Source organism: Dromiciops gliroides, chromosome 2, assembly GCF_019393635.1.
Source record: "Dromiciops gliroides isolate mDroGli1 chromosome 2, mDroGli1.pri, whole genome shotgun sequence".
Taxonomy (NCBI): domain Eukaryota; kingdom Metazoa; phylum Chordata; class Mammalia; order Microbiotheria; family Microbiotheriidae; genus Dromiciops; species Dromiciops gliroides.
The window spans coordinates 548,270,633-548,293,675 of NC_057862.1; the positions used below are offsets into that span (position 1 = coordinate 548,270,633).

Genomic DNA, 23,043 nt, shown 5'->3' on the forward strand with positions numbered 1-23,043 from the left:
GCTCCCTTCAATCTACTTATGTAGCTTTTAAATATATTTATTTGTGTCAGATTGGTTCACACATGAGAAAGCCATTTCCTCCCACTTCTGATCTTTGCAAGTGTCCTTCTACTGGAAGGATGATGTATAATATTTCTGCTAAGAAATAGACATGTTTCATAGATAATGCTTACAACAGAAAGGAAGAATTAGATTCATGAATTGTACTTCTACTTATAATTCCATTTCCAGGGGCAGCTAGGTAGCACAATGGATAAAGCACCAGCCCTGGAGTCAGGAGGACTTGAGTTCAAATCTGACCTCAGACACTTGACACTTACTAGCTGCGTGACCCTGGGCAAGTCACTTAACCCTCATTGCCCCGCCCCTCCCCCAATTCCTTTTTCATAGAAACACATGAAAACTCTTGTCAAAAGTCTTATACTCACAAAAAAGAAAAAAAAAAAAGGGGCAGCTAGGTGGCACAGTGAATAGAGCACTGGCCCTGGATTCAGGAGGACCCGAGTTCAAATCCAGGTCACACTTACTAGCTGTGTGACCCTAGGCAAGTCACTTAACCCCAATTGCCTGACAAAAAAAAACCAGAAAAAAAGTCTTATACTTCAGACCTGTGCCAATGCCAGCTGTGGCCTCTGAATAGACCAACTCTGTATGATCATGGCTGCCTTGAAAAGCAGGATATTCATAGGGTGTTTAAAGTGTTTCATCTGCAAGTTACTCAGCAAGCCCTTTCCCAGCCTGTTGAATGTAGTCTTGCTTTTCCTTGAATAACATACTGCATTTCTTGGCTCTGGGCATTTTCAGTGGTTGTTTTTTTTTTAAATACTCAGCAACTGGTACAATGTCTGGTATATAGTAGACACTTAATAAATGCTTATTCCCTCCCACCTCTACCTCTTCTTCTTCTTCTTCTTCTTCTTCTTCTTTTTTTTTTTTTTTGCGGGGCAATGAAGGTTAAGTGACTTGCCCAGGGTCACACAGCTAGTAAAAGTCAAGTGGCTGAGGCCGGATTTGAACTCAGGTCCTCCTGAATCCAGGGCCCATGCTCTATCCACTGCGCCACCTAGCTGCCCCTTCTGACAGAATTTTAAAGCAATAAAATTCATATCCTTCTCAGGGAGGGGCAGAGGTACCATTACTTTGACAAGTTGAGTTGTTTAAAAGCAAATCTCTTTGTATATTAGTATTTCTTCATTTCATACTTAAATATCCAGTCCAACTCAGTGGTTTGGTTGGTGACTATAATATGTGAAACCTGCCCTCAAGGAACTTACTAGTACCCATGTTTATCCCTCAGTTGAATTTAAGTATGACTATTATGATTTGAGTTGAGAAGATCACTAGGAACTAGGAAGAATCAGAAAATGCTCAGGTGCCACCGCCTATGGGAAGTAGAGCTTCAAATGAAGCAAATATTTGAAGAGAGGCATCTAGGTGGCACAGTAGATATGAATGCTAGGCCTGGAGTCAAGAAGACTCATCTTTCTTGGTTAAAAATCAATGTCAGGGGGGCGGCTAGATAGCACAGTGGATAAAGCACTGGCCCTGGATTCGGGAGTACCCGAGTTCAAATCCGACCTCAGACACTTGACACTTACTAGCTGTGTGATCCTGGGCAAGTCACTTAACCCCCATTGCCCTGCAAAAAACAAAACAACAAAAAAAATCGATGTCAGACACTTAACTAGCTTCCAGACACTGGACAAGTCACTTAACCCTGTTTGCCTCAGTTTCTTCATCCATAAAATGAGCTGGAGAAGGGAATGACAAACTACTTTAGGATCTTTGTGAAGAAAACCCCAAATAGGGTCATGAAGAGTCAGCCATGACTGAAAAACAATTCAATTCCCACACATTCAGACAGGCCAATACGTCCGTATGAAAGGCACTCCTGCCCTCTCTAGCTTTCAGAATTCTGCTCTTCTTTCGAGGCTTAGCAAAAATACCATATCATTTTGTGGAAGCCATCTCTGATTCACAGGATCATAGATTTTGACTCAGAGGATAGCTAATCCAATCCCCTCATTTTATAGATGAGGAGGAGACACTCAAGGAGGTCATGTACCTTGCCCCATTATCTTTCCTCCCAAACCCATTCACTCCTCTTCTGAACTTCCCTATTACTGGTGAGGGCACCACCATTCTACCAACTAACCTTCTTTGAAACCTTGGTGCAACCTTGAAAGTGTCCTTGTATCATTTCTGTTGACCTCTGTGTAAGCACTTTCTTTGTGTGAGTTCTCCATAAAATAGTCTTAGGCAAATGTACATTTGACATTTTTACCACATGATCAAGACTCAACTGAAGTGCCCTCTTCTACATGAAGTCTTTCCTGATTCTCCTACTTACTAGTGGTTCCCTGTCTCCCCAAAGTATCTTATGTTCATTTTGTACATATGATATGTAACCTTATATATGTACATGGGATCTCCCCTGTTAGAACACAAGTACCATTTGGTTGGGAACCATTTAAAAATGTTGCATACACAACCACCACCCTAGTTCATGCCCAGATCATTTTTTTTCTGGACTCTTGTAGTACTCTCCTAATGTATGGGAATCTCAACTCAGTGTGAACTGCTGAGACCAAGAGCTTGTTTTAGGGGCTAAGGAAAGGCTACCACTCCACCTCTATCTGTACTGTGAACAGAGATATAGGAGGACAACTATAGTAATAACTCACCACACAGAGATAAGTCACTGGTTTACCCATATTAAGTCAACTTTATCCCTGATCTCAGGATAACCCTAGCCAAATATTTGTTAAAAGCAGGGAGACAGAGAAGATAAGGGTGATTCAGAAGGCTCGTTCCTTTCATTCTACACCTAAGGGGCACTGGGCAATGGAAGGAAGGGGGCCAAAGAACCACAGACCCTCAGAGATGAAAAGGCTCTTAGTCATCATTAAGTCCAATCCATACCTGAAAGGAATTTCCACTCTAACAGTTGACAAGTAGAGAAGGAAATGGCCAAGCACTAGGGTATCTTTGCCAAGAAAACTCCATGGACAGCATGGCATGCTGTGGTCCACAGGGTCACAAAGAGTTGTATACAACTGAACAACAACAGCGTTCTTATTATTTGGGCATTGGCGGGACTGGATGACCTTTGAGATCCATTCCAATGCCAAGCTGTGTGTGATTCAACAGCCCAGATTTTCTCCTGATGCCATTCGTTATCTAATCCCTAAATCTCTTTCACAATGGGAAGAGAGAACAAGTTCTCTTAGACAAGCAGAAAAAAACAAAGTATATCTTTTGAGATAAGGAGGCATTTAAATGTTTTGGATTGAACATGTTTGTTGGGCCATTGGGCCATGGGTATTGTATAGTATAATGGCAAATAAAAAGCAAAATCTCAACAAAGTAAATCATTAAGCAGAGTCAAAGCTGCCTTTCCAAAATATGATAGTAAAATCTCTAATTCAAGGAGATATCCTCTAATCTAATCCCCTATTTTTCCATTAAAGAAATTAACCCAGTGAGAGGAAGTGACAGGAAAGGAAGGGACATGGAACTTGATAGGGAGGCTGAGTGGTTCAGTGGATAGACCCCTAGGCCTGAAGTCAGGAAGACCCGAGTTCAAATCTGGCCTCAGACACTTACTAGCTGTTTGACTCTGGACAAGTCACTTAATCTCTGTCTGCCTCAGTTTCCTCAACTACAAGATCAAGGTAATAACTGCACCTATCTCACTGGGTTGTTTTGAGGATAAACAGAACTAATAAATGTAAAGTGCTTAGCAGTGTCTGGCCACTATCTAAACACTTAAATATGCTTGGAATCCAATTCTCCTGGCTCCTAGTCTTTCTGCTGTGCTATACCGCTTTTCTGTAAGTGATTAATAATCACATCACCAACATTTTGGCTTAATATGGTAATTGGATCCTGACAATCTCAAGGCATTTAGACATCTATTGTCATTTTATTATCCTCACATGTCTAGAAAGAGGCAAGTGGGGACATTACCCAGCCCCAGGTTAGAGATGTGGCATTTGAGACAAATTGGACATTCATTAACTTGTTCAATGAGTTAGTAGTTTAATGAGTTAGAGGCTGAACAACAATAAGTACTTAAAGCAGAGAGGCTAGGTCCCAATTATAGAAGGAATTCCCTATTCTACTGGGTCTCCACCTGAGTCACAGTGTAATGTACTCTCAACTTTTTTTTTTCTGTGAGGCAATTGGGGTTAAGTGACTTGCCCAGGGTCACACAGCCAGTAAGTATTAGGTGTCTGAGGCCAGATTTGAACTCAGGTATCCCTGACTCCAGGGCCGGTGCTCTATCCACTGCGACACCTAGCTGCCCCATAATGTACTCTCAATCACATGGTTAGAAATCTTTTGTTGTTCAGTCAATTTTCAGTCATGTCTGACTCTTTGTAACCCCACTGGGAGTTTTCTTGGCAAAGATAATGGAGTGGTTTGCCATTTCCTTCTCCAGCTCACTTGACAGATGAGGAAAGTGAGGCAAACAGGGTTAAGTGACTTGCCCAGGGTAATACTGCTATTAAGTTTACAAAACCAGATTTGAATCGAGGAAGATGAATCTTCCCAACTCCAGGCCCAACACTTTATCCACTGTGCCACCAAGCTGGCCCACCGGGGAATATAAAGCCTTCTGATCTAATCTAATCCCCGCATCTCTCTCTTTTTTAATATACACAAGAAAACTGAGGTCCAAAGAGTTTGTCCAACAACACATAGTGAGTAAATGGCAGAGCTGGGATTTGAACCTAGGTTCTTTGGCTCCAAATCCAGCCTTATTTCCACTGTTCAACATTGATTTTCTCCCTGTTCCATCCAGAACCCCACAGACACAGCTTCAGAAGCAGAACAATGGAAGCTCATGTGTACAAATGCACAGGATGCAATTTTGCCCCAGGACAGCCTTGTTCAGAATCAGAGCCCTGGGCAATTAACTATTAGCCTTTTGTTCTTCCCACAGGCTTCCTACGGTGTTGATTCTACCTGTGGCCCCACTGCTAATTGTATGCCTTTAGGAGTCATCAGTTTGGACCTTATCTTTTAAGAGAGTGGTTTGCAAGGAGATTAAGGATGGAAAGAAAAGCCCAATGTATGCCCAAATATGATAGGGAGCTAGGTGGTGCAGTAGATAGAATACCAGGCATGGAGTCAGAAAGACTCATCTTCCTGAATTCAAATCTGGCCTTGGAAACTTACTAGTTGTGTGACCCTGGGCAAGTCACTGTTTGCCTGTTTCCTCATCTGTCAAATGATTTGGAGAAGGAAATGGCCAACCACTCCAGTATCTTTTCCAAGAAAGCCCCAAATGGGTTCAGAAAAAGTCAGATGCAACTGAAAGCAAATGGAACAAGAACAACTACGCAAATATTCATGCCAACAACACTTTTTTGTAGTAGCAAAAGCTGACAACAGAGTACATAGCAACTGATTGGAAAACACTGAACAAATTGTGGCACGTACATGCTGCAGAATAGTCCGGCAAAGTCAACAATGAGTAAGGACTCAAAGAAACATGGCAAGACCCGGCTCAAGCACCATTTTTCACAGGAAGCCTTTTCTGAGAGCACCCTCCTCCAACCATCTCACATTCATTTTGTAGAAATGATATAGACACACACACATGCACGTACCTTTTACATTAAGCTTTTCTGAGAGAATCGTACCCCCCATGTACTTCCTCTCCAAACTGCTTTGCATTTATTATATATGTGATAACCATGTAATATGTGTATATACATGTGCATAAATGTGCTCACATGTACACACATGCACAAATAGTCTCTCTCCCCATTAGAACAGAAGCTCCTTGAGGGCACAGCTGTTTCACTTTGAGTTCTGTATCTCTGCCTGGCACATAATAAATACTTAATGAATGAACAGATACCATGTGAAATGAGAAGAGTCAGGAGACAAGTCGCTTAACCCCTGTTTGCCTCAGTTCCTCATCTGTAAAATGTCCACACGCTGGAGAAGGAAATGGAAAACCATTCTAGTACCTTTTTTTTTTTTTTGGTGAGGCAATTGGGGTTAAGTGACTTGGCCAGGGTCACACAGCTAGTAAGGGGTTAAGTGTCTGTGGCTGGGTTTGAACTTAGGTCCTCCTGAATCCAGGGCCAGTGCTCTATCCACTGCACCACCTAGCTGCCCCCATTCTAGTATCTTTGCCAAGAAAACCCCATGGACAATAAATAATCCATGGGGTCACGAAGAATTAGACATGACTGAACGACTGAACAACAGCAACAAGATTCTTCTGAACAGTTTTCCTTTGTTATGAGGGAAAATCCAGTGGGAAGAGTTATAAATAAACAAAATAAAAGTAAACTGAAGTTATTAGTCTCACGTTCCTAGTTCTAACACGCCAAGATCTAATGACCATAATAAAAAATATCCTACTATAATGACAAAGGACATTTCCACTCAATTCCCACATTACTTGTTTTTGGTATGGATTTTGAAAGTTTGTCTTCAGTGTTTAAACTCTGGCAGGTCCCTCAAAGTTGAAATGGATCAAGTACTGACTCCAAGACAGATCGTGATATACCTCTTTGACCAAGGACCAGAACTGCCTAGTTATCGACCAGGGGATAGTCTTTTGATTTTGGCCAGAGAAAATCATGAAACTATCTATGAAGGAAGGCATGAAATAGCAGTGATGTGCACGGGTGGACTAAGATAGCCCCACCCCCACCCCCACCCCCAATGAAACTGTGATTGTTTGAAAAAAGTTCTTAAGTGATGCTGTTATTGAAAGCAAACAGAGTCAGGGCTTTCGTATCAGAAATAACAACAACAAAGCACAAGAAAGAATGAGAAAATTCAGAAAAACCAGTTTGCCTAGGCTGGGGGCGGGGAGGGAGGGGAGAATAGGAAAATATGAAAAATGCCTTCCTTTTAATTAATCTTTTTTAAAGTCATCACGGTCTTGATATACAGGTGTTTCTATAGTCCAATTAACCCAAAGCAAAATGTATTTTCTTTTACAATTATCCAGGTAAGGTGTTTTTTTTCTAATTATAAAAATTATTCTTTTGCTGAATTACTTGGGTAACATGGCCAATGGTTTTTCATGCCTTTAATAGGAGCTTTCTGGTGTGTAGGGGAAGAGGAGGATTCTATTACTTGATTCCCTTCATTACTTTTCACACTGCTTTTATATCTTGTTTTTGTTATTGTATTGGTGACTCTTGCGTGGCCTAGGTAGCAGAGAGTTCCATAACAGATGAGCCTAGGTCATAATTTACATAGCCGATGACTCCAAACAGTGACACTGAAGCTGGAAAAAGCAGGCAGGGGCTCTAGAGTCGGAATTCACAAAGACTTCAAGGGTCCATTTGTTATTCTTGAGTGTGAAGGAAAAGAAGAGTTTTAGTGGGGTTTTTGCTCAGCTCTCTACTTCATTCAGGCTGTGTCTATGCAAGCACGAGTCAGATGTACCAAGTAGTTTTAACTGAAATATCCAGATAACAGATGATAGTAGTTGGGATGGGCAAAGATTAAATCATATCACTACCATAATTTATAGACATATCCTTTACAGAAGGAGCTTTGCACTCTTTCATTCCATTATGACTTACTTTTAAATCATAACTAGCATTTATATAGTGCTTTAAGACTTGCAAAACCCTTAGTAAATATTATCTCATTTATACTTATAGAAGTTTGGGGAACTAAGTGCTATTTATTATTTATTGTTGTTGTTGAGTAGTTTCAGTTGTGTCCAACTCTTTGTGACTCCAAGATACTGGAGTGGTTTGCTATTTCCTTCTCCAGCTCATTTTACAGATTAAGAACTGAGATAAACAGGGTTAAATGACTTGTCCTGGGTCATACAGCTAGTAAATATGAGGTTGTATTTAAACTCAAGAAGACTAGTCTTCCTGATTCCAAGCCCAGTTCTCTATCTACTGTGCCACTAGTTACTCATAGGTGCTGTTATTATTCCCTTTTTTATAGATGAGGAAACAATCAAACAGAGGTTAAATGACTTGCCCAAGGTCACACAGCTAAATATTCTGACTTAACTAGAAATCAGGGCTTCACTCTTTCCACTGGCTTTTTAGAATATAGCATATATTGAAGAGATTGATGATCAGAAAGAGAGAAAAACAGGCTGACTAGGCTTAAACAGAAAAAGATTGGTTGACTAGACTACTATTCAAGCAGAGACTGTTGTGCTAGTTGGCACTGTTATTAATAATAAATATGGTATTAACCCCCCCCAAATGGAGTAGAAAAGGACACAAAAAATTTTTCTGAAAAGTTTTTTTTTTAATTTAAAATATAAAGTTTAGAATTTGAGGCTTTATTTTAAATTTTCTTATTCTGTTTACTATGTTGTTGATATTTGTTGATATTTTTAAAATAATGTTTAATTATAAATTTAGGATTATTGGACCTTTGAGCTAGAAGTAAAAGGGATCTCAGAAGCCATGTAGTCCAACCCCTTCATTTTTACAGATAACAGCAATAGCTAGCACTTATATTAGGCACTAAGGTTTGCCAAATTCTTTGTTATCTCATTTGCTCCTCACAACAACCCTGGGAGGTAGATACTATCCCCATTTCACAAATGAAGAAACTGGAGCTAAGAGACATTAAGTGACTTGCCTGTGGTCACACAGCTAGTAAATGTCTGAGGCAGAATTTGAATCCAGGTCTTCCTGACTTTAAGTTCAAGTGCTATGTCCACTGTACCACTTGAGGAGATTGGGGCTAAGCGGCTTGTTCAAAGTCATTCAGGTAAATAATTACAAACTAAACCAAACATAAGACATTATAATAAATGAGAGGAGGGAGATGATAGGTGGGGATGGTCGTGGGATGATTTATTTTTAGAACAGGAAAGATTTGAATTGGCTTTGAATGATGAATAAGGTTAAGAGGGGCCAAGAGGAAAGGGAGGTCAGTGGAAAGGTGGAAGCAGAGATCCAAAGGCAGAAAAACCCAGGAGTACTTGTGCCTTAGTGGTAAATAGGCTGATCTCTCTAGTTGCTGTGGCTGAAAAAAATTCATCACTTAGTGCTTAGCCCTCTGATGATAAGCCTCTGTGACCTCAACTCAGCTGGTCCTTGGTCTTCCCAGGTTGGGAGGATGTACCAGAGATCTTGAACTTCTGGCATAGCCTTTGAGGGACCCGCTCGCCTCCACGTCATGATGCCTTAGAGGAGAGAGCCCGGTGTTTATATGTTATAGTCAAGGAGACTGAAAACAGAGAAAATCTATGGAATATACCACAATCCTGAGCTCAGATAGTCATTAAAGCACAGACTTTTTTTTTTTCAATCACTTTCTTTCACATGACGATTTAACCCTATAGTGTCCCTGAACTGGTTAGCCCAGTCCCTCACAGATGGGAGAGACAATGACTCACACTCTACTACCAGATGAAGAATTCCTGAATGACATCTCAGAATGCATTTCCTCCCAGAAACACCAAGAGGAGTCATTAGATTTTACAGTAGGGGAGGTACAGTCTTTTGTGGACTAGAGTGGGAATCCAAGCCCTTGTAATGTGGATGCCACTGTTTCTATGGAGAAAAGCATTCAAACAACTGACTTACAGGTCAACGTTTTTTGCCATACTGACTGAGAAACTTCAGGCCTATTAAATTAACCTTGTGATATTCAGAATAGTTCTGTATTCAGTGGCAAATTAAGATGCTTTTTAGGTTCTTTTGTGAAAGGGGAATGATTTTACCTTAAGGGACTGTGAGGATCAAATGAGATAATGTATGTTATAGGGCTAGGAAAATCTCTGTTATTATTTATTATTTTCCTCATTATTAAAATAGAAGTTGCTAGAGAGTTCAATACCAGCTGTTCATAGTCATTAGCATGTGTGAGTACATTGCGCACACAAACATACACAGAGCATCATGAAACAAAGGAGAAGCAGAAAGACAGCCGCCTTGGCTAAATTTTACTTGGGAATAAACTAGCACATTTTTAGCATAGAAAATGATGATTCTGCTTTTTTGGGGGGGGGAGAGGGCAGTTCCTAACTTATTTAAAGTACCTTTGGCTAATTACCCAGGTGGAAATTTAAAATACCTTTGTTATCAAAGTAGGTGAGTACCATACTCTTGGGAAAAGACCTGCTCCTGGGACTTTATGGAAAACCAATATATTCTTCTTCCCACTGCTTTTTACTTGGAACACAAGCTTTCTGGAACATTCTGAAGTTATTTGGCAAAGTTGGGAGTAGAACAAGTTAATGGGGCCATGGCCCAGGGTGTTCTCATCTAAGCATGGCATGCTTCTGCCCCACTCACCATCCCTGCACCTTGCCTTGTTCTTCCTGCCACCATAGCACCTTCTCTCCAATCCTGATGGGGATAGAGGAAAAACCAAGCTTTCAAGTGGGGTTTCGTTTGCCTTGTTCTCCTTAGCACAACTACACCAATGGTCAAGGTTTCTGAACTGCCACCTTCCCACTCTCCTAACTCATTCTGCCCCACGTGAAATAATTCCTAGTCCCAGCTTTGATAGTTGTTATTTGTAGACTTGGAAATAAAGGTGTCAGTTACCACATCAGAATGTTGAAAGTAGAATACAGTAAAACATACATTTATCCAATGTTTCCACCCCCGAATCATATCACAGTCTTACAGAGCATAGCTCTTCTGTAAAACCCCATTAAAAGCACATGGTATTAGGATTTCTCTCTGGAGCTCTGTCAGGTATCATTAACAGAGAAATGTTTTATTATCACTTCCACAGGTCAGGAATATATGCTTGAAATGAAGGTCCACTCTAGTCCAGAATGGCCTTGGATTACCTGGGATAGCATCAGGTCTTCTTTGTTCAAAGTGACTCTCCCCAGACTGCCTCTCAGTGTTTGGGGGCTCAGGAAGGAGGAAAGAAAGAACCCCAAGAAAACTCCACCACTCTTTCTTCACCTTCACTTCTTAGAATCCCTAGCTACTTTCAAGGCTCAGCTCAGGGGCTGATTCCTACAGGAAGCCTTCCTAATTGGTGGTACCTTCTCCCTCTTCAAATTACTTTGCATCTTCTTATCTACCTTATATGTTGTATCTCCCGACCCCATCTAAGCTCTTTGAGGACAAGCATCGTTCTGTTCTATCTCTGTATCTCTAGCGGTCCGCACGTAATAAGCCCTTGATATGAATTTATTGAATTGAATCAAGCTGAAGGGCCTAGAATTTAAAAATCATGCCTAGCATGATTAAGTGTTAATAAATGCTTATTCAATGAAATCTGTTCAAAGTGACCAAGTAGGTTGAAGAGCTGAATTGGAGGACTGGATCGACTCCTAAGTGGATCCTACAAGAGCCCCCCTCCCACCAGGGTTCAGAAACCAAAGGCATTAATTATTCCTCAGGAACCTTTGAATAGAAGATGATTTGGGGTCTCTCCAAGGCAAAGACCCAAAGTCTTCTGAATATGGCTCAACTTCCTGGGGTCTAGGAAGAATTAACTATAGAGGAGAGGCATGACTAAGACTTTCAGGTACAATAAGCTTTTAGATATGTTCAGCCTGAGTGGCCCAAGATTGTATGTGGGTGGGTACACAGACAGTCTTTGTAACTAGTCCAACTTAGGGAATAGCAGTTCTCTATCTTTCCTTGCTGTTTTATTTTCTTCTGAAAGCCTTCTAGCAAACTCCTTGACAGGGTCATGTGGACTTCATTTAGAATAGCCAGCACAACTCTAACTAGCACAATAATGCATCCCATGGAGGGGTAAAGATGAGAGGCAGCATATGTGCATATGTCATAGGAGAGAGCATTTACATGTCAATTTCACTTCAGATATCATAGAGGTTTGGGAGAAGAGGAGGTGTGAGGCTTCCCAGTTGTCTGTCCCCAAGAACTGCTGAAAGTCACCATCATGTGATTCATTCAATAAGATTTCTGGTTTGTACAAGAAACCTGTTGGTTCAAATACAAAGCTAATCAAATAGGGGGGAAAAAAAGAGTCAAGCAAAGCGTTAAAAGGCAGGGATGATGCTTGTGAAATCAGGCTTCTACCTCCATTATTGCTTTGAACTAGCTGTGTGGTCTCAGTTTCTTCATCTTTACAATTTTACAATTAGGGGACTTGCCCAAATGACCTCTAAGGACCTTCCAGCTCTAATGTTCTAGGATCCGTCTTTGTGGCAGGATCTTGTTCCCAATGGAAGGTTCCCCTGCCAAAGGAATGTGGGCATACTCTGAATTCGGCTTGGCGTTATTGTGGTTGATTTAGTGACTAATGCATAAAGATTATCCAGTGGCACATAACCTACATTGGGGATATAAGGTTGGTTATGATGGCATTTGAAAACAAAGAACTCCTAGAGGGAGTCAGAGTCTCCTTCCTCCTTTATTCTCCCAACCCTTAGATCATCATTCATATAAAAATGAACACACTCATATAAACAACATACAAATCCTTTGCATTTGCATCCCATTTTTAATGTTTTAGAGAACTCTGAGATCTAATACCTTAATCTTAATTTTTTTCACAAACAAAAATCTCTCCTTTGCATCTTCTCTTCCATATTGAGAAAGATAGAAAAAATAAACTCCTGTTCCATATAGAAAAAAACAATCAAGCAAAATCAAATCTCTGAGTTGGTTATATCCAAATTTTATATATCTCCATCTGCACTTTGAGTCATCCATTCTTTGCCGAGAAGTGAGTGGCATCACGAGTTCTCTGGAATTGCATTGATTAGAATTAATACGTCTTTCATAGCTGTTAGTCTTTACAATATTGCTGCCTTTGTATAAATTGTTCTCCTGAACAATTTTTGAGGCCAGTACTTCTGATAAAGGCCTCATCTCTAAAATATATAGGGAACTAAATCAAATTTATAAGAATACAAGTCATTCACCAATTGAGAAATGGTCAAAGGATATGAACAGGCAGTTTTCTGATGAAGAAACCAAAGCTATCTATTCCCATATGAAAAAATGCTCTAAATCTCTAATGATTAGAGAGATGCAAATTAAAACAACTCTGAGGTACCACCTGACACCTATCAGATTGGCTAAAATGACAAAAAAGGAAGATAATAAATGTTGGAGAAGCTGTGGGAAAATTGGAACACTAATGCATTGTTGGTGGAGCTGTGAACTGATCCAACCATTCTGGAGAGCAATTTGGAATTATGCCCAAAGGGCGATAAAGCTGTGCATACCCTTTGACCCAGCAATTCCACTTTTAGGTCTTTTTCCCAAAGAAATCATGGAAGGGGGAAAAGGACCCACATGTTTTTTTTTTGTTTTTGTTTTTAATTTTAGTGAGGCAATTGGGGTTAAGTGACTTGCCCAGGGTCACACAGCTAGTAAGTGTTAAGTGTCTGAGGTCGGATTTGAACTCAGGTACTCCTGAATCCAGGGCCAGTGCTCTATCCACTTCGCCACCTAGCTGCCCCAAGACTTGTTTTTAATAAAGTCAAGCTGGATTGTAGTGATTGCTGCTTCCCTTTCTCATTGCTCACAAAACATCCCTTTTATAGTGTATTCTATGTCCACTTCACAAACCTATAATTTGAATTTATACACTCTTTTTTTTTTTTTTTTGTAAAATGGAGACAATGGTTATTTACCTCCAGGCCAGCAACAATGCTCACTTTGTCTGTGATTACTCACAGATCACAGAAAACAGTTCAGTCATAATTTCCTTCAGCACCCTTAGCTGGTATTCATGTGAGCCGTAAGATTCAAATTTATTGAGGTCAGTTACGTGCTTTCTGAACAAGCTCTTCACTTACCCCTATTTGAAATTGCTTATTAGCTCTGTGACCTTAGAGATTTCATTTCACTTCTTGATCTCATTTTTTTCTTTTCTTTTTAAATTTTTATAAAAGTTTATTGTTTGGGTCTACCCTACTCTTCCTCAAACCCAAGCCTATTGTAATGGAGAGTACATTGGAACCACTGCTGTTGTCCTATTGATCTCACTTTCTGAGGATTGAGAAGCAAGCTGGGTTTTCAGTCAGAAGGAGCTGGGTTTGCCCCTTTCCCTTTAGGGAACTCAGTTTCCTTATCTATAAAAAGAGGTGGCTGGATTAGGTGACCTCTAGAATCCATTTCAGCTCTAAAATTCTATTAATTCCAAACCTAATACCTGCAGAATAATGATTCTAAGGGAATGTTAACTGTGCTAGGCTCCTAAGGAGATACAAAATTTGCATACAACGGGATTCCTGTTATCACTTACTGTCTTCTACAGAGATAAGATACAGCATTATTATATGCTAAGTGGATTGATCAGAGTTGCTGTTTGAGGTCTGAGGGGGAGGATTCAAAGAAGATATCCCTTTTGAGTTGGGCTTTAAAGGATGAGTATGAATTCAAGAGACAAATGTGGAGAAGGAAGACAGTCCAGACCTGGGGAACAGCAGGAGCACCCAGATGGCTTATGGGAGAGGAGGAACCAAAAAGAGCATCAATACCCTTCTTCCTGCCCCATTGGTGAGAAAAGGACTGGTATATAGTACACCCTTAAATGCTTGCTGCCTGCCCACCTCCCTCTGTCCTCTATCCACACCTACCGGGATGTAGGACCCTGCAGTCTCCCAGCTCTATGCCTCCAGCCAGACCTGAGACCCAGAGGTTGGAGCTAGAGTTGGCAGGGGGCAAGATGTGAGGGAACAAGGGCTCTGGTGCCTGGTACTATAGACCATTTGGAGACACTCTCCCATCTGGCTGGCTCTCTGATCCACAGATATCAGCCCACTTCCAGGCCACCACCTTTTGCTTCAGGCCAGAATTCCTCTTCTTTCCTGCCCCACTCTGGATCAGAATTGAATATATATTCAATCTGACACTCAGCTTGTGAGATTTTTAAAGAATAGTTTTTTAAAAAATGTTTATAAACAAAGATGAAAGAGTCAGGGAATTTTTTTTTTTGTGAGGCAATTGGGGTTAAGTGACTTGCCCAGGGTCACACAGCTAGTAAGTGTTAAGTGTCTGAGGCCAGATTTGAACTCAGGTACTCCTGACTCCAGGGCTGGTGCTCTATCCACTGTGTCACCTAGCTGCCCCCAGGGAATTTTTTAAAAAAAGCTTCACCTCATGCCCTACCCTTTTTCCTGGCCTTAGACCCTTTTTTTACAAGAAGAATTGAATTGAAATTAAGTTACATTTCAGAGAAATGGAGGTTACCCAGGGCCAGGATATAGGAGTTGGGACAGTGGCTGAGCAGGGTCTAAAAAGAAAGGGCTTCCAGGTAGGGGTGAGGAGACTGGCTGGGCAGATTGCTGAAGGGTTAACGTGGGGGTGGGGGCCATCAATAAAAAGGTACCATAGCTTGTCCTTTCTTCTGTCCTTCTCTTCATCTTCACCATAGATCACTGAGCTTCCTGGACCACCCCTGGGGGGGGGGCAAGGGTTGGTGGGGAGGGAGGAAGAAGCTAAATTTGAGGGGTGGCTGAGAATTCCCCATTCCAGTAGAAGTCAGCAGAAGGGGACTCCCAAGAGCCTCAACTTACAGTATGGTATTCCCCTTGGAGGGAAGATGTTCAGCATAGGGTGTGGCCTGGGGAAAGATTTCACTGAGGGCCAGAGCCACCTGGTAGTTTGTTTATAGATTCATTTTTATTCTAACAGGGTCCTAAAGAGCTTAATGGGTAGGAAGTGTTGTTGGAACTCCCCAAATTCTGAAGCCCAGGGCAAAGGCCCACTAACTTTGATTTAGCTAGTCACTTCTTTGCTCTGAAGCCTATTTTGCATAAGTTGGAGACTAACTGAATTCTACTTTACAAGCAGAGGAGAATCTCTGGCCATCCATAGTTGTACAATCTGCCTAGTTACACTGTCCTTTATCCTTAACTACATTCCTATCAACCTCATTTCATAATAGGATCCACTGGGCAACAGAAGTAAGAACAATGGACTGAGACTCAGGAGATAACAATACTTATTCTACCTATCTCTGTGGGTTGCTATGACCTATGCTAAAGCTCTTTGGACAAATGCAAAAGCCCTGGACAAATATAAAGTGGTACTATTATAAATTACTACAACCTGTTGGGCACCCAACTTGCTAGCTACTGGGACAACTAGATGGCTCAATGAATAGAGCACTGGGCCTGGATTCAAGAAGACCCGAGTCCAAATCTACCTTTATTAAGCACCTACTATGTGTTGGGCACTGTGCTAAGCACTGGGGATACAAAAAATAAGCAAAAGATAGCCTCTGCTGGGGGCAGCTAGGTGTCGCAGTGGATAAAGCACCAGCCCTGGATTCAGGAGGACCCGAGTTTAAATCCGACCTCAAACACTTGACACTTACTAGCTGTGTGACTCTGGGCAAGTCACTTAACCCTCATTGCCCCACCAAAAAAAAATAAATAAGATAGCCCCTGCTTACAATCTAATGAGGGAGACAATATGCAAACAAATATATACAAAGTAAACTATATACGGGATAAATAGGAAAAAATTACCATATAGTAGCTGTGTGACCTTGGTTAAGTCACTTAGCTTCTATTTGTCTCAGTTTACTCAACTATAAAATGGCAATGATAATAATTCCTCTCTCACAGGGTTTTGGGGAGGATCAAAAGAGAACATTTGCAAAGCACTTAGCACAGTGGCTGGCACATAGTGGACACTATGTAAATGCTAGCTATAATTATTGATTATTATTATTATTAACTTACATCTGTGGGTTGTCTGCATATGAGAAATAAATAGTTACTTAAGTGGTCAGTGTTATTGGAGGAACTCAAGCCTCTTGGGGAGTTTTCAGCCTCTTAGCAGCTAGGTGGCTCAGTGGATAGAGAGCTGGGCCTGGAGCAAGGAAGACCGGAGTTCAAATCCAGCCTTAGATACTAGCTGTGGGGCCATGGGCAAGTCACTTAATCTGTTTGCATGGCAAACCACTCCAGTATCTTTGCCAAGAAAACCCCATGGATAGTATTGACTAGCCACGATCCACGAGGTCATGAAAAGTCAGACAAGAGACAAGAACAATTCAATTTCTGATCTGAAAGTGGGATTGCCATGTGACTGAGAAACAATAACAAGTCTCAAATCAAACCCATCATTTTTTTTCTCCTGACTTCCATACTTCTGTTAATGGTACCACCATTCCCCCACTTGCTTTGAGTTATGTTGCTTTTCTTTCCTATCAGTAATTGTCTCAATGATGTTTCTGTCTCCCAGTCTCTCCTTTCCATTCTTACTGCTACCACCTCTGTTCAGTGCTTAGGCCCTCATTAATCTCTCAGACTACTATAACAGCCTCCACGTTGATTTTCCTACCTGTAGTTTTCTTAGTCCAATCCATATTGTGCATATTACCATATTGGTCTTCCTAAAAAGCACAAACTGGATTTTAAAAGTCTCTTTATTAAAAACTAGTTTCTTGTTTGCCTACAGATTAAGTCCCAACACTTCAGCCTGGCATTCAAGGCTTTGCGTAATCTGGCCTCAACCCATTTTTTTTTCTGGTTTTATCTCCTTTTATATATACCCCACCTTCTAGTTAAATTGGACTGCTCACAGATCCCTGAACACACCCTGTGGTTCCTTGCCTCTGTGTGTCTTTGTTTATGCTATTCCACTCAGCTTGGAATGTTCTCCCCACCTGAGATCTCTAGCAGTTGAAATCCTGCCCCTCCTGTAAGACCCAGATCAAATGTTACTTCCTTCATGAAGCTTTCTATGATCCCCCTCTTCCCACTGGAAGTGATCCCTCTTTCCTTTTGACCCCCAGAGTACTTTACACGGCTCCTATTGCCCTAACTAGCCATTCAGTTTGTGTGGGGTGGTAGAGACCCCCAAACCTCTCAATTTTCCTTCCTACCACTCCCAGATCGTAAACCCTCAAAGGCAAGAACTGTGTCTTAGACATATCTGTGCCCCTTGAATTGCCTGGCATAGTATTTATAGCTAGTAAGTACTCTTCAAAGTTTTATTGAATTGAACATGGTTACATGGAAACTAAATAGGAAAAAAAAATATCCATCCAGGAGTCAGACTGAGAGAGAGTCATCATTGCCACTTTCAGTAACATACTTTCAGTTTTTTGATCTGGATAACAGGAAGCTACTTATCAATCAGTGAATAAGCATTTATTAAGCCTCTACTGTGTACCAGCCCTTACTATGTATGTTAGGCAATGGAGAGACAGTTCAATCCAAGAAGGAGTTTATAGTCTATTACATCCCCTCAATGTGGTACAGAACTATCTCCACCCCACCCCCCCATCCCCTTTCTAATTAGTTCTCCAGACAAAAATTTTATAGAATCTGAGCACAAGGCTTAGAATTTAAAAGAACAACTGGGTTTGATTTGGGGTTGCCTAAGAGTAATAGAAAAGCAAATGAACAGTTTCTTGGCAGCTGGTAACAAAAGAACACAGAAAATTCTAACAGGTGGTGGTGGCTGGTGTCCAAGTGTTGAAATTGAGTGAGCGTTAGTTATTTTCTAACATGTACCCAAAAGGAAATTCCATAAGAATTTCCACTGAGTTTTTTAACCACATATAGTCTTTATGGACTTCCCTTTGAACAAGGTCATTGAGGACACAAGACTTGAAAACGGAGATCCAGAAAAGTTCAAAGATTTGCCCAAGGTCACACAACTTTCACTGACATGAGTAGGAAGAGAATAGTAAACTTTCAACTATGATAGGGTCAACCTTGGAGTGGGATTGCCCTATCATTATGCAAACAACTGCCTCATATGTAATCTTTTCAAATCAAAGCTATGCAAATCCATAGCAATAGGACTTAAGTCGAATATCCACAAGCCCCACAGTTTGTGAATTAGGGATAAGAAAAAAAAAGTAACCAAAGTCCTTATAGCATATCCCACCCCAGATATTTAATTCTGTCATAAGCATTCTGTTTTAAAGATCACTCAGCTTCTTTTGCTTGCTGTTTCTCCCACAAGATTCTGGGCATTTTCAACGACTGTTCCCAAGCCTGGAATGCTCTTCTCTCTCATCTTCTACTCCTGGCCTTCCAGGCTTCCTTCAAACTCCAGCCAAAATCCCATCCTCTATGAGGAGCCTTTCCCAATCCTGCTTAATTCTAGTGCCTTCCCTCTAAGAATCTCCTCAACGTATCTGGTATATATCTCGTTTGGACATAGTTGTTAGTTTGTGAATTCCTGGAGATTGTGGACTGGGGTTTTTCCCCTCCTTTTTTTTTTTTTGTATCCTCAGCACTTAGCACAGTGCCTAGAATGTGGTAGGTGCTTAATAATATTTGTTAACCGACAGATTTAAAAAAATCTTCTTGAAAAAACTCAGTAATTCACACCCCACCCCTCCCCCCCATCTCCAGGAATCATAGATTTATAGCTAGAAGGGGCATTAGAGGTAATTTATTCCAACCCCCTCCATAATTTATTGCCATAATAAACCAAATCAAGTGTTTATTTCAAAGTTACACAATTTTGACAGATTAAAATTATATTCTTCTTATCAAAGTACCTTACTAAAGTTAAAAATCCCTAAAAAACTAAGGAATCAGGACAAGGATTAAGAACTATATGGAGGGGGGGCAGCTAGGTGGCACAGTGGATAGAGCACTGGCCCTGGAGTCAGGTAGGACCCGAGTTCAAATCCAGCCTCAGACACTTGACACTTAACTAGCTGTGTGACTTTGGGCAAGTCACTTAACCCCAACTGCCTCACCCATAAATAAAATTTTTTTAAAAAAAAGTAGTACCATATATTAAGAAATATATGAGGGGCAGCTAGGTGGCACAGTGGATAAAGCACTGGCCCTGGATTCAGGAGGACCTGAGTTCAAATCCAGTCTCAGATACTTGACACTTACTAGCTGTGTGACCCTGGGCAAGTCACTTAATCCTCATTGCCCCACCAAAAAAAAAAAAAAAAAAGAAATATATGCGCGGCAGCTAGGTGGCTACAGTGGATAAAGCACTGACCCTGGATTCAGGAGGACCCGAGTTAAAATCCGACCTTAGACACTTGACACGTACTAGCTGTGTGACCTTGGGCAAGTCACTTAACCCTCCTTGCAAAAGAAAAGAAAGGCAATATTCCAAAACACATAGGAGGTTCAACTGAAAACATAATAGTGCTTCTTACTGTCCCTTTAGTCATTACAAGTTCGAAAACCTGAAAAATTACTTAAAACTAGCTACACTCAGAATCTTTTAAGTAATGTGCTTCATTTAACACCACGTTAACAAGTTTTTGTTTTTTTTCTTACTGCATTTGGAACTTAAGTAGTTCTCTAAAACAGTGTTGTGGTACCCCAAAATAGTTTGTTACAGCGGTTAACAAAGTCTAAGAAAGAAAAAAAAATGATCAGCTATCTATACTTACAGGTGAGGACTGAGGCACAGAGAGACCATAGGATCATTTTGGAGAAATGACTTAACTAAGGTCATACAGGTAGTAAATGATAGAGCCAAAATTTGAACCCAGATCCTTCAACTCTAAACCCCAGACCTCCTTACACTACGCTCTGAATAAATATATTTTTTATGATAGTTTTGTTTTTAAAGGCAAAAAGGATAGAACTAAAGCACGTGAAATCTCTAGTTTTAAGAACGACGGCCAAGGTACTTTCTTTAGATCAATATTCCATAGAGTTTGGAGGATTCCAAACACCTCTACCTATATCATCAATTTGGCCAATCTGAGTTGCGGGGTAAAAAAAGGTTTTAAATCTCCATACCCTAGAAAGCCTACAGCCCTAAATGACTTTGGCGGAGCTCGCGGGCTGGAAGGCTCTTACCGGCTTGTTCAGGTCTCTTTGGCACTGGGACCAGGAGACCTGCGTTTATATACTAGCTCCCGGCTAGGACCGTGTATCGCTAAAGCAAAGCATTTTCTGAGCCTTGGTTTCTGCAATGGGAAAAGGCGGGTAATACTTGAACCGGGTGCCTCACGGGCTTGCAGTGAGCAAAGAGCCTTGGCAAACGGGAAAGTGCTAAATCCAAGCCGGTATTGGAATCATTCCTGTGCCTCCTCCCTTGTCAGCGGAGTAGGGGAAGCCGGCCACTCATTCGCTCAAAGAAGGGCCGCTACCAGCCCCAGCGCATCACAGCCCCGCAAGGCTGCAGGTGTTATTTATTTCTAACCTCAGCCGCCCACCCCATGGCCAGGAAAGAACAGCTGCTTTAAAAGTCTAACTCACAAATTCAAAAATGAAGAGCAGGTCCGGGAAGGAGGCCAGAACGGAGAAGCCGCTGGGCAGGGAGCCGCCTCCCGAAGTCGCTGCAGGGGCCATCGTCGCCGCTTTCAAGGTTGGAACACCCGCCGCGCCTGGTGCCGCTTATTCTTTGGGGCTCTGCCCGGCTGTCCTCGTTCTCTCCGCTTGTGCCGGAGAACTCCGAACTGACCCGCTGGCCCAGGGCTCCCAGGATTAAGAGGGGGGAAGGAAGGAGAAGGAGGAGACTGGCGCCCCGGCGGGAGGTGTGGCCCATCAATCAATCAGTCACCCAGCAGGTGTTTCCTCCCTGAAGATGGAGACGAGCACCAGAAGGAATTCATCTGGTGCCGCGGGGCTCAGCTGACCCTACCAGCGGAGACCCCCCCCCCCCGGTGGTGCTAAGATACCTGCCCTGTAGCAGGGAGCCCCGGGGCCCAGCCCCAGAGGGGCGCACTCCCGCCTTTACGTGTCCTAAGTGGGACAGGGCTGGTCCCAGTGCCTTTCCTCCCTTCTCCTCACCTGTATCCCCCCTAACTCCCCCACGCCCCCAATTTGGGCCTTCTCTGTCCCATCTCTGAGGGAACCGGCTCTCTCTCAGGGGGCTAGTGTTTCCTGTGTCCACGTTTAGAGGCTTCGGATTGAACTTTCTGCCCTGGAGACGTGTGGGTGGGTGTGGCAGAGGAGTCCAGGGATGGGGAGGGGAATAACATTCACTGGATTTTAGGAATTGGAGTTAGAAAAGATAGGGACTGGACCTGTGATTTCATCGGTTTAGGGCAGGCTGCCCATCTCCTGGGCAATTTACAGTCGTAGAGAGTTGCCTGGGGCACTGAGAGGGTCTGACTTCCCCACTTACAGTTGGTAAAGACCTTTGAAATCGTCTATTCTAATCATCTATTCCTCTCATTTTACACATGAAAAACTCAAGGTCCAGGGAAGCAAACCGATTTGTCTCAGGTCCTGAGGCTACTAAGACTGGGCAACTTCTCAGGTCCCTTCCAGGATTAAATTCTATAAGCCTCTAAGAAACAAACATTCGAACTCAGTTTTTCTGACTGTAAGTCCAATGATCTTTCCACTAGCTGTCTGTATACATGTGTCCCCCGTACACTCCCTCCCCCCCCCGCCCCCCCCCCCCCCCGCCCCAATATCCACCCTCAGGCTCCGATTTGGTCCCAAAGTATATTCATTTCTTTCCTTTCCGAAAGCCACACCTGCTGCAGTAGGGCGGGGATTTCCTCTTACTTAGCCTCAACGCCCATCCTATGTTATAATCAAGATGATTAATATCATGAGTTTTCTCGGTCATTTTTCAACATTTTGGCCACTTAAGTTTCAAAACTTTGCGTTTTTCTAAATCACTATTGAATAGAAAAATGCAAATTAAAACAACTCTGAGGTACCTCCTCACACCTATCAGATTGGCTAAAATGACAAAAAAAAGGAAAATAATAAATGTTGGAGAAGATATGGGGATAATGGAACACTAATGCATTGTTGGTGGAGTTATGAACTGATCCAACCATTCTGGAGAGCGATTTGGAACTATGCCGGAAGGACTAATGGAGCTGTGCAGACCCTTTGACCCAGTAATGCCACTACTAGGTCTATATCCCAAAGAGATCATAAAAAAGGGAAAAGGACCCACATGTACCAAAATATTTATAGCAGCTCTCTTTGTGGTAGCAAAAAATTGGTAATCGAGGGAATGTCCATCCATTGGGGAATGGCTGAACAAGTTATGGTATATGAATGTACTGGAATACTATTGTGCTGTAAGAAACGATGAGCAGGCAGATTTCAGAAAAACCTGGAAAGACTTAAGTGGACTAATGCTGAGTGAAGTGAGCAGAACCAGGAGAACATTGTACACAGGAAAAGCAACATTGTGTGATGATCAACTGTGACAGACAGCTCTTCTCAGCAATACAGTGATCCAACATAATTCCAAAGGAATT

At 41.8% G+C, this 23,043-nt stretch overlaps 1 protein-coding gene across 1 annotated transcript in view; it reads right to left on the minus strand.

The window, feature by feature from the left end:
- MAL (mal, T cell differentiation protein) overlaps positions 1 to 21,517 on the minus strand; it is a 41,760-nt gene extending 20,243 nt beyond the window's left edge. The window contains exon 1 of the mRNA XM_043985304.1: positions 21,071 to 21,517. Within this exon, the coding sequence (XP_043841239.1) occupies positions 21,071 to 21,163 (93 nt within the window). The 5' untranslated portion in view covers positions 21,164 to 21,517. The remainder of the gene's footprint in view (positions 1 to 21,070) is intronic.
- Positions 21,518 to 23,043: the final 1,526 nt, after the last annotated feature.